Consider the following 12,558-nt stretch of genomic DNA (forward strand, 5'->3'; position numbering starts at 1 on the left):
AGGAAGCTCACGATGTCCCCCGGTGCCACATCCTCTGCCCTTACTAGGACGACATCACGGCCCACCACCTTCACGGCCACCAAGGCACCGTCGGCCGCCAAGCTGGACAGCTGGTAGGGGCCCTTACCTAGGGCTGGGAGGGAGGCCCAGTCACAAGCCTTGGCATCTCCCATGCCTAGCCTTCCGGAGAGGGGATGGACAGCACCACGGGGAGACTCCATGGTGACTTTCTTCATCCCAGGCCCCTGGGGTGACGTCCCTGAGAAGGCACAGAGAGAGCCCCAGGCTGCCGGCCCCTGAGGAAACTGACCCTCTGCATAGCGCCTGGATCGCCGCACAGGGAACTGGGAAAAGGCCACCCCAGGGGCCATCCGGGACCCCAAATGTCTGTCCATGGTCTATCCCATGCCCGAAGCTCTCCAGACAGCCACTGCTCCACTCAAGGCTGCTTCCGGGAGAAGTCACCAGACCCACTCCCTGAGACGTAGGCTCAACGTTAGCACAGATCTATTTATTTAAACACGTGTCACTTTTGTGTCTTTTGAGTTCCTGTGAGTGAGTGTGGCTCAGAGCAAGACGTAGGTGTCCTGGACAACTGTGACGTTCTTGAGCCAGATCTTTCTGCCTCTGCAACACCACCCTCCATTGTGTCACCTCCATGTCAGCACCTGAGTCACCTCCCTAGCCTCTCCCTGATGGGACTCAGGAGTGGCCCCTACTGCTCTCAGGACGGAATCAAAGAGCCCAGCTGGAAGCCGGGACCCTTCACCCCTACCCCTGCCTGGCTCCCCCAAGCCCTGGCTCCTGCCACACTGAACCACTCTTCCTTGGAGATGAGTCCTGCCCCTCCCCGGGTGTGCAGCTCCCCTGCCTACCTGGAGTGGTCCCCTCGCCCTGTACCTGGTGCACACCCGCTGAGTCTCTGCGGCCCAGCTCCAATGGCACCTCCTGGTGAAGCTCTCCGGCACCCCCTCCGGCCACACACCAAGGCCCCACCTCGCCGGCACTCTACAGCCCTGGCAGCCAAGCTCACACCCATCACAGCTCTTAGGATGAGGGTCGGGCTGGGGACCCACGTCTGCCTCCCCCATAGGCAGTGCTGCACTGGTAAAGGTTAACAACCAGCTCTCAAGGAAATAAAGGGAAGCCAATTTGCGGCACTTGCTGAGTCCCACAGTGTAAATATTCCTACTGGGGGTCAGCTCCAAGCCACCAACTGAACGTAGGGTCAGAACGCACATTTGGTGCGAGAGGGGCAGCAGGCCAGCTCAGCGCGCCCCTCTGTGGGTCTCACTTACCAGCGATTTCCCAGCACCCAACAGGCCTGGACCAGACACTGTGGGGAGAAGTCCTGGGAATGGACGAGGGGCGGGTGGGTGGGTGGGTGGAGGCTGCTAGAAACAGCTTGTCCTTTGCCAGTTACTGCCACTCAAAATGCCACAGAAGGGAGGGAACTGCTCGAGGCTGTCTTCTGAAATGTCTTCCTGATGTTAGACAGACCTTGCCCGTCCTGGGGGCTGCACTCCCCCGCTGCGGATTCGCTCCCCCAAGGGTGGAGGACGCTGGCCTTCAGAGCCATCGGGGCTGGGCTGCGGTCTCAGTGGATTCTCATGCTGTACCCCAGTCCAGCGCTCGCCTCCCAGACCCCCTAACTGGTATCCGGGTGTGCAGCCTGTCTCCCAGCATTGTACCCCACCACTCTTGCTAGGGTGAGGTTTCTCAAGCCACCAGACAATGTAACCAGGGGGAAAGCCTCAGGCCTGTACTCACAGAGGCCGCTACCTTGCAGAAAGGCACCTGGCTGAGGGGTGGGGCTTGGAGGTCAATGGGGAATGTCACCAAAGAGCCGATGAGCACCCGACTCCGCCAAGGTCCGACTGGACGAAGTTCAGGGCGGAGAAGTACTCCCGGGCAGCCCTCCCCATGCCACCTGAGCCCAGTGTTACACGGGCTGATGGGCTCTGACATGGACACGGCCCCGCTTGGGGCTTCAGTTATGGCCTGTACTGGCCTGGCTAAGCTCGATGTCGGAGCCTACCCTGGCCCCCTGCGACCTTGGCTCAGTTTGAAGATGACTCGAAAAGGTTGTACGTCCCCCTAGCCAGCCCAGAAAAAGCACTTTGCATTCGCCTTTGCTGGCTCAGATCTTCGGGAAAGCCAGGATGAGATCCCACAGGTCTGGTGAGCTTGGTTATGAAGGCCGAGGAGCAGGCACATTGGTGTAACTAGGGTGGTTACTTCTGAGTGAAGCTGCCTTAGGTGAGGCATAATCCCCAGGAAGCTGGCTTGGCCTGGGCCCCCACAGGGCTGCAGACACTGGGAAGATGGTATTGAGGGCATGCCACCACCCTGCAGCCCTCTCTGCATGGCACAGTCCCTCTCAGCCCACGTCCTGACTCTCCCAGGGCCAGCAGTGCCTCAGGGAGCTGAGGCTGATGTGGCCTCGGGGCAGGGCTGGCAGAGCCCCAGCCCTGAGGTTCGCTGGGGAGGATGTGCTTACCTTTGTTGAAGAAGTCACAGTCATATGCTGAAAGAGAGAGCACAGTGACATCGTGAGAGCCGGCCCAGGCCTGGAAAGCTGGGTGGCACCAAGACCCCTCGCCAGTTTCTTCCTTTCCCAATGGCCAGGCCTGGCCTACCTCCAAACTCCAGGATTTAGGGATGGTCTTTGGAGTCACTGGCTCAAGGAAAAGGAATGAAAATTGTTCCTCTCTGCACACCCAGCACGAGGCTCAAAGCCTGGCCGAGAGTCGTCTCTCGGTAATATATGAAACGAACTAATGAGTGAACGCTGGTCTGAGGGTGTGTTATAAAGGGCCGGACCGATACCAAGACGGGGAAGCTCCAGCCAGAAATGTGGAAGGCCCTCTGAGGAATGCAAGCACGAGGTGGAAGCTGGTCTTCCAGGAGCCCTGGGTAGGAGGGGACCAGGGCCCTTCTGGATCCCAGGCTTCCTCAGGCTCCTCGGTGCAGGGTCACAGAGCTAGGCGAAGGTGCTTCCACCAGCCAGGCTTTGACAAGTTCCTAGGAGTGTGGGCTCAGCGCGCCCTCTGGTGGCCAATACCAGCACCACAGCCTGTGCCCTTAGTGCCTCAGCTCGGAATTCCTCAGTCTACTGGGCTAAGCTGGGGACCTTGCAGGGGACCCTAAGGCCATGAAGCTCTAGTTGGGTGGACCCAGTATTAGGTCTGAGGAGAGGCCTGCTTCCCACACAGGCATGAGGAAGGCCACAAACTCCACTCCACGCTCCAAGCCCAGTAGTCAATGCATTTGGCTTTGTCGCCTGGGAAGAGCACTCGTCAGGAGACTGACCTGCCGGACAAGTGCTAGCCCGTCCTCACTTGTGGACTCAGAGATCAGGCTGGAACATTAGAGACTGCCAAGCCTCCGGTCTCAAGTGTGCACCAGCTCAAGGAGTCATTCCCAGCCAACTCTCCAGAGTCTGACATGAGTTCGAATCCCAGCTCTCCTGCCCGTGACTGCACATCCTGGGGCAAGTTCTTAGCCATGCCTGAGGTGGGGCCTGTGTGTCTAGCTGATGAGGCATTTCCATTCATTCTCCTACTTGACCCTTAGAGTAAACCTGATGCGGCAGGTCTGTTCCTGTTTTCCAGATGAGAAAACGGCTCCAGGGAGGCTGGTGGGCCTGGCTGACGACATACAGCTCATACGTAGCAGCTCTGAGTCTGAGACCCGGGGCTCCTGACTCCTCCCGCAAAGTGGTGAAGAGCACGGGTTTGCACCTGCTGACTGACAGGTGAACCCTGGCTCCACCACTCACCTGCGTGACCTCGGGCATGTCGTGTCATCTGTCTCTCAAGGCCTTAGTTTCCTCGACTGTAAAATGGAAATCTACAGCCCTACTTCAAAGGGTCGTTGTGAGGACTCGATGCCTACCACACAGAAGGCCCTTGGTGCCTGGCACAGGGAGGACTCAATAAACGCTAGCCAGAGTGCTGCACCCGTGGGCCCAGACCTGTCCCCTCACACGACGGGTCACTCACGGCAGAGGCGCGGGGTCCGCCAGTCGACAGCCACTCCGTGCTGGCAGCACTGGTGAGCGTAGGCGGACACGCTGGCGCAGAAGCACTCACAGTCACCGCCCCGGCTGCACCCACATGTGTCTGTCAGGCAGTTTGAGTAAAACCAGGTGACGTCGACCTGGAGGAGGTCAGAAGTCAGAGGTCAGTGGACAGACCCTGCATGTCAGTTTTTTATGGCTGATGTCCCACCAGGGGCCAGGGGACAGGGTGAGCTGCCCATGGAGGGTGAAGGGAGAACAGCCAGCGGGGGTGGGGGGCACAAGGACTTCAAGGCACAGGTGTGCCCGCTGCAGAGGGCTCAGCTCCCCTCGCCCTGCCCCTCAGCGGTTTGATCTCAGGGCTAAGAGAGAGGCTGAGGACCAGGCATAGCGTCTGGATGACCCAGCCAGGCCAGAGACCTACAAGGCCAGTCTGGCAGCAGCCCTCAAGGCCTTGGAGGGTGCCGTGCAGAGAAGGCACCAGTCTGCCCTGTCCCCACCGAGGGCAGAACTGCAGCAGGGGGTGCCGTGGTGTGAGAGGTTTAGGGTCCCTCCTGGGAAGAACTTCCTGGTAAGGAGGAGGGACCCGATCAAGGTGGACTCGAAAGGGGCACAGAAGCTCTGGTCATCTGGATGTCTGCTCCTGGCCATCCCAACCGAGGCAGAGCAATGGCAGGGCGAGTCTCCTTCCTGGACCTTGGGTGTCTCCTCTGAGGAACTGGGGGGTTGATCCAAGGTCAGAAGGGAGCCCAGGAAAAGTGGAAGGGAGCGGGGCGGGGCCAGGGCTCAGTCCACTCACCACAGGGTGGCAGGTCTCAAACACCTCGCTGAGTAGGACGCTGCATTCCTTCTTGGCAAATGGTTCTCGGAGTGGATTCAGGACACATGTGTCCCGGGGGTCGAGGGTGTCTGGACACTGAGGGGGCAAAAACAAGGTTGTTGTATCCCAAATGCGTGTTGTGGCAGACAGACTCAGGGTGGCTGCCATGACCCCTGCCTGCTGGTGTTTGCATCCTGTGTATTCCTCTCTCCTTGTGAGTGGGAGGACCTAAGACTGGCTTCAAAACAATAGCGTGTGGCCAAGGTTGACAGGATAGGCATGGTCACGTGTGCGTGATTACACGGTCACAGTCCGTAAGACCACAGGGCCCACCTTGCTCTGTGTGGTCTCTCCCTGGCTGGCTGTGAGGAAGCGGTCATGTTGGGGAATCTCACGTGACAGGAGGTGTGCATGGTCTCCAAGAGCTGAGGGTTGTCTCTAGCCAACAGACAGCTGCAGACAGAAAGCTCTCTGCCCTGTAGTCACAGGGAGCTAAATGATCACCGACAACCAAGAAAGTGGGTGGGGAGCAGTCACACCTCCAGGTGAGAGCCCAGCCCTGGTTGATGCTGGACTGCAGCTTTGTGTGACTAAGCAGGAACCTGGACTGAACCTTGCCCTGACCCTGACCTGAACTGAAGAGAATACACATATGTTATTCAATGCTGCTGCATCTAGTAATATTGTTACACAGCAAGAAACACAAGTACAGCTTCCCCCGTTATACAGCAAGAGGCACTAGTACAGCTTCCCCCGCTATACAGCAAGAGGCACTAGTACAGCTTCCCCCGCTATACAGCAAGAGGCACTAGTACAGCTTCCCCCGTTATACAGCAAGAAGCACTAGTACAGCTTCCCCCTGCTTCTGCTGAACTTCCTTCCACAGGGTCCTTTGGGGTATGCCTAACGGTATAGGCAAGAGAGAAATATGTGGGGTGTGGGGGACAACAAAGGTTAATCACCCACTCCGCTTCTCTAACATAGGGGTGGATTAGATTAGGGTATACTCTTCTGGGGCTGTGGAAACAGCCTCATCCCACCTTAGGGTTACACTGAGCTCTAGACCATGCCCAATTGTTCCCCCTACCCCTATCTGCACAGGCTCATCAGAGAATTAAGAACACTTAGTCCAGAAAAAGCAAATATGAGAGGACTTCAAAATGTTTATGGAAACTGAAATTAAAGTACAAGTTTGGGGCCAGCAAGGAGTGTGGTAGTTAAGGAGCTAGATTCCCACATGACTGACTATCGTTTGAATTTTGGACCTGGTGTGTTGAAAATCATGCCAGACACATGTGCCCAAAATCCCAAGAGGAGAATGAGGAGAAGGGATTGTGCTGTGACCATCTCCCCTGTAGGATGATTTCTCACTTTCCCTCTCACTATCTTTCTCCCCGTCTCTTGCTGGTGAGCACACAAACCCTATGGCAAAGCTTGTTTGTTTGTTTGTTTTTAAAGTACAAGTTTATTTTAGTGCAATTTAAAAAAAAAATCTATACATAGTTTTTTCACAATACACATTTTCCACAAATGTTTTGAAGACCCCACATATATAACTCACATGACCACTCTCCACTGCTGTTCCCACTGCAGACATAAATAATCAATCATAGCCCTTCTTCCAGCTGAGCCCAAAAAAAGTCAGATATTTCCCAACATAGCTTCCCATACAGTCTCTCTGACTGATCAGAGCTGTCATATGAAGTGAAATCTATTCACTGTCCCTCTCTTGACACAGTTCCCACACCTAGGACATATTCAAGGCCACCCAGCAAGTCTATGGATAATCCAAGATAAGAAGCTTGATCTTCAGCTCTTGATCAGTGCTATTTCTCCCACAGCCCACAGCTTGGCAGCATGGGTCAGACATCTCCCTAACCAAATGACAGGGACACTCCCCCACCATGTCTTCCTCCACTAATGTCCTCCTTCTCAGAGGTCTCTTCTGAGACAGTCATCTACCTAAACATGGCCTATGCTTGGACAGCACCTCCTTCTTGGTCTGTACCCTGTGCTGGACCTTGTGCCAGGCACTGAGGGGCATAGGCTGGGTAGATCTCAAGCTCAATGAGCCTGGGCTCCCACACTACCAGCCATCTCTCCTAGGACAGAGACTTTGTCTCATTTCCACACTTCTTCACACTCTCCCACCTCCTGCCAAGACTTGGTCCTGGGTGGGGTGGGCAGCTGGATTTATGAGATGGGATGATGCATCTTTAGGCCACAGGACAGAGCCCAGGGCTGGGGATGCTGGTCCGAGGCTAAGAGGAGGAGCAGCATCGCCCAGCGTCCCTTCTCCTTGCCCAGATGGGATGATGCATCTTTAGGCCACAGGACAGAGCCCAGGGCTGGGGATGCTGGTCCGAGGCTAAGAGGCCCCTTGCCCATGCGAGTGAGGGGCGTGGCCAGCGTGGGGGCTTTACCTCGCCTGCAGCCCAACTGCTGCCAAACTCCTGGGGGCTGCTCAGCTCGAGGTTCTCCGGGGTCCTCAGCTCATTAATGGTCTTTAAATCGAAGTTCCCACAGAGTCCTGCCAGCTGGCCCTGAAAGGCGAAGACATCCCTGTCAGATTACAGGCACTCCAGGGCTGAGCCAGGGCAACCCAGGTGCCTATTGGGCTGAGTGCCGGTTTGAAGAGGGATGAGCAATGTCAGAGGGTGTGGGCACGAACAGGGCGGGGCAGGCATGCTCTTCCTGGCTCCCAGTGAGAGCATGGCTCACCCACACAGCCCTGGGAGCTGGCCCAATCCCAGGCAGGATTAGAGGGCCCCTGAGGTTCACTGCTCATGTGACTACCTGCCACTGAGGCCCGGCCTGGACGTGCACGGTGGTCCTCTGGTCCCACAAGACGGTGATGTGCTCCCGGGGGAAGTGCACCAGCGTGAAAAAGCCCGCTCGCCACGTGAGCACCTGCTGCTTCTCGTCCAGGGAGCTCTCGGGACTCTAGGGAGACAGGCAAGTTCAGTCCTGAGGCCCAAGTGCTGCCCAACACAGGGCCTGACTACAAGCTGCTGCCCAGCCCCAGAGCCTCACCAAAGCCTGGGCCTCCCTCGTGCCCTGACATCCACCTCTATGTTCCTGCCCCTGGCCAGGGAATCCAGCCGAGTTTCTGACTCAGTGGTGCTCTGACATCTGCAGTAAGGACACCAGTCCTCTGCCCTCCCCTGGCCCCAGCCCCCAGAGACCGGTAGGTTGTGCCCACATGGGGCCTTACAGGGTTCCCTGACTCGTCGTCGAAGATGAGGATGGAGTTGCCGACGTTGATGGAGATAAACTTCCTGCAGATGATGCCGGAGCTGTAGCAGTTCACATTCTCCACGATCACAGAGAAGCTGAACTCCGCGGTGCTCTGAGGGGCAAATGAGCAGCCCCAGTAACCCCAAGGAGAACAGAGATGGGGCGGAGGGGCACGGAGGGGGCGGGACGCAGACTCCAGAGTGGCTTTCAACTCACTCCTGTTTCTCTTAGCTGTGTGACTTTGGACAACTTCCTTCCGTTTTCTGAAGTGTCACAGTGGGGTGCCCTAGTGCTCAGCACAGAGTGACTCTCCCAGACGGATGTGATGAATGAATGAGTGAATGTATATGTGACGGGGGCTCGGGGAGGGATGGGCACGGCCTCCCACGCACTCTGGACGGTAGTGTGAGGCTTCAGGAAGGCATTTTGTCGGCATGGAAGAGCATTTTAAATGTATAGTTTTCATACACCAATTCCACTTGAATTTAAATGCTATAAACAACCCTGTGGATGCAGAATAAACGCTAATAATTTTTTAAAACCTAGGGCATGTTCTCTCTATAGAATTCTACACAACTGTTGGGGCCAGCAGGTGGCATAGTGGTTAAGTCACTGGACTCCCACATAGTTGACTGCGGTTCAAGTTTCAGACCCGGCGGTTTGAAACTCACACGAGGCACCTGCATGTGTGCATGTGCATGTGTGCCCAAAATTCCGAGATGGGAATTGAGGAGAAGGGATGGCAGTGTGGCCAACCCCCTAGGGTGATTTCTCACTTCCTGACTCTGTCTCTCCAGTGAGCACACAAGCCTTACAGCCTAAAGCTCTAAAATAATAATAATAATTCTACACAACAGTTAAGAAAAACGCTTGTACTGACTATAAGACAGATGTCCAAGATGCACCACTAAGTGGACAAAAGCCGAGTGGTGTGCGCGTGCGTGTGTGTGTGTGTGTTTGCATGTCTCATGGACAAGGTCGTGCAGGATTCACTCTGTCAGGAGTGGTGATTCAGCAGCGAAGGGACCAGGAGAGATGTGAAGAGGGAAACGTGTGTTCTTACTATCTATGTCCATGTCATTTTCAATTTTAGTGAAGAACAGGTATTACCTTTGAAATGTAAAAAAATAAATCACAATAAGGTCAATAATCTTGGGAATGGGTTGAAATCCCGTGTAGGACTCCAGTCCAGTGCCTGCCCCCCAGGAAGGCTCCTTCCGTAAGAGTGTGTCGTCATTATTATTACGTTGCGATTACTCTTACATGGCGAGACGGGCAAGCTCCTTAGCAAAACCAAGGTCCCCTGCAGGTATCTCTTGCAGTACCCTAACTCCCCTGTTGGTGTGCCTCTTCTGGGGAGGGTCCTGCCTTCACTGCACTGTCCCGTGCCACCATCTTTTCCTCTTGGTGAGCCGATGGCTTACCATGTGACTCTGAACCGTGGATTCTCCAGTCAGATTGGTTGGTTCAAACCTGAGAGCCTCTTGCCACATTCCTAACCCTCCTCAGTTCAAGTTGCTATGTCCATAACTTGGGGCCAACTAACCCAACTTGGTAGGGTTGTTGTGACAATTAAGTGGATTAATCTGTCCCAGTGGCTCAGTAGACCATCAGGCATATAATAAAAGCTCAAAATGCAATAGCTCTTACTATTTCAGGCAGAAAAACCACTGGGCCTCAGTGGGACAAGGTCACAAAGGGGCTGACAGGCAGTGGGACATTTGTGCCTGGTGGGTTCCATCCACCTGAGCTTGCTCCTCAACATTCATTCCGTCTCCAGCGGCCACACCTCAGGGCTTAGATCCTCCTGCCCACCCAAATGAGCCTCAGACTGGAGTCCAGAGCACCCACAGGCCTGGACAGGACCCCAGTCCCTGCTCTGGGTCCCTGTGGAAGCAGTGGGGCAAACACGTCCGGAGGCTCACCTTGACTAGGTGCACTTTGCAGGCCCCCACGAAGTCAAACGGGAGTCCGTCAAACGTGCGGTAGTGCCGGTCGCCGTAGGCCGTGCAGGTGGAGGCGCAGGGATGGAAGGCGCACCGGAATGAGCCCTGTTGGCACATGCTAGAACACAGAGCCCAAGCCCACTCATGGGCCACCCCCCGGGCTTGACTACCCGTGACAGAGCCTTCCTATGTACTGTGCTTACTGAAGGCACCCTGGGGTCCACAGGCAAGGGGCTGACGAACATGATCCACCTTCAACAGAAACCTGGGGCACGATTTCGATCCCCCTTTCGTGTAGGACACTCTGGGTTCAGAGAGGTGCCGGGACCCCAGCCAATACATACTGGAGCTGAGATTTAACCCTGATCTATTTGAATCCCAAGCGTATACTCTCTTCACCACTTCACTCGTTCATTTATTCATTCATTCTTTTGACAAATATTAGGCGCCTACCATATCCCAGGCATGATTCCAGGAATTTGAGATGCATCAGTGAACAAAGCAGCGAGGAAACCTCCGCCTTATGTTTCAGCCAATACCCAGAGATGGGCCCACAAGATCACGATGGCAAGTGAGCTAATCAAAGTACCCGCCTTTGTCATGACCCTACTGCATGGGATGCCCTGTGCCACCTCAGAACTTTGCAGGGAATCCCCAAGAACAGACAGATGTGAGCCCGTCTCCAGCCCTAGGCACCTCCGGGCAAATGCAGGCCAGCGAGCCTCAGTCTCTCGCCACTTGCACCCGGCAGCCCTGGTCAGCTCTGGCCCACCATGACATCGCACACACACCGGAGCACACAGCCTGTGCAGAGCTCCAGCTCGACTATACTCTGGCACTCCTGGGGTCAGACAGGGCTCTGATGCCGTCAATAGACCTTGAGGTGCCTGGAGAAACACGCCTTGCAGCAGATGGGCTTGACTATGACCCTGCTGCTACCATGTGAATATTGAACGAGTGCCATGACCACCTCTGGGCCAAAGAGACAGCACAGGTTCAGCTCTAGCGAGAGAAGGGGGCTGGGAGCCCTGCTCCAGCTAGGTCGATGTGTCTCCAAGATGACCCTCTCTGAGCTTCTCTCCTAGGCCCTTGGGTCCAGTGGCAGAGGCTTCCTGCTCACATCAAGCCCTCTGGCGACTTCTCAACATCGAAACCGACTGAGTTTGCTTTCCAGCATCAGGACGCCAGCTTATCGTTCTTAAACCTTCTCCCAGTGCTCTATCAGGAGGCTGAGCTGCTACCACTGCCTGCCCCTGCTGCTCAGCCCAGAATAGGCCCTATGCAATTAGGCCCCAGTTTGCTTCCATAAAATCCAGTCCAGGTACACACACACTCTCAGATATACAGACCTACATGATGGAGCATGCTCATATCCACACATACACATTCACTTTTATATGTAGGTACGTCCGTATTCATAGGCAAATGCAAGTGCATACTTATTCATATATGTTCACTCATATATCAGTGCAAATATGCATGTCTAATACATGCACATGTTCATACTCTGCATAGCATATGTCCACACATGCTACATGGATATGCACAGGCAGATACAGACATATGATGCATACATACACAAATTTGTAACTGTATAGTTACTAACATATCAAGATATATAAATGCCTTTTCATATACATCCATGTACACACATATTCACATATGTGGTCTGCATTTTGGATTTGCACCCATACTTACATGATCATGTAAATATGTGAACACACTGTCATGGTTAAAAGTATGCATGCACACACAATTTACATGCATGTCTGAATAAGCTTACATTCATGTAAATACTCACAAAAATACTCCAAAAGGTTCCTTTGCAGTCACACTTGTATATGTACACAAGCCCGAACACAACCCACAAACATGCAACGTGATTACAAACACGGCAGAAGGGAAACGCTAGACCCTACTCACTCTCCTCCCAGACAAAAGCAGAGCTACTCCAGGCCCTCACTTACCAAGTATGGCAGGGAGACATCACCTGGTCCCCAGGGAAATACTCCTTCCCTTTCCAAGTGCACGGGCACTCCTCCGGCAGGAAACACGCGTCCCCGTGTCTGAGCAGGCTGTGGAGACCCAACAAGCAAGGGGTCAAGAGAGCACCTATCCTTAGTCTGCCATCTGGGGAGGACTCTGCATCCACACAGATGCCCCAGGCTCTCAACATCTATCCTGGAAGACCAGGTACCTACCGCCCATGCCACTGGTGCCCAGTGAGGATTAGAGGCACCTTGGTGATGGGGAACACCAGAGACAGCTGAGCCAGCCTGGAAGTCTGCCATCCATTAGGAAGCATGGCCCAGTTCCCGCGGTCATGGCCGTCGGCCGGGTGTATGCCCCTCCACCCCCCAAGGCAGTGGCTGTGTACTAATGAGCAGACCACGGGCACGGGCACTGACCCCCTCCCCAGGCTGTTCACGGAGCTCGGACCACAGTGCTCCCACCTGCCAGTCTGATTTCTATGACATAGGGCACGTTCCCGGGCAGAAGCCGGCACTATCTCAGGGTGGGCCCTCCTTTCTCCA

At 55.0% G+C, this 12,558-nt stretch overlaps 1 protein-coding gene across 1 annotated transcript in view; it reads right to left on the reverse strand.

Annotated features, from left to right (window-relative positions):
* The window catches only part of OTOG (otogelin), an 81,568-nt gene that overhangs the window by 36,911 nt on the left and 32,099 nt on the right, over positions 1-12,558 (reverse strand). Inside the window, 9 exon segments of the mRNA XM_027768815.1 lie at positions 15-133; positions 2,501-2,527; positions 4,005-4,161; positions 4,821-4,937; positions 7,265-7,384; positions 7,638-7,784; positions 8,056-8,190; positions 10,004-10,142; positions 11,992-12,099. Coding sequence (XP_027624616.1) covers positions 15-133; positions 2,501-2,527; positions 4,005-4,161; positions 4,821-4,937; positions 7,265-7,384; positions 7,638-7,784; positions 8,056-8,190; positions 10,004-10,142; positions 11,992-12,099 — 1,069 coding nt within the window.

The sequence above is a fragment of the Tupaia chinensis genome, unplaced genomic scaffold, assembly GCF_000334495.1.
Source record: "Tupaia chinensis unplaced genomic scaffold, TupChi_1.0 Scaffold000077_1, whole genome shotgun sequence".
Taxonomy (NCBI): domain Eukaryota; kingdom Metazoa; phylum Chordata; class Mammalia; order Scandentia; family Tupaiidae; genus Tupaia; species Tupaia belangeri.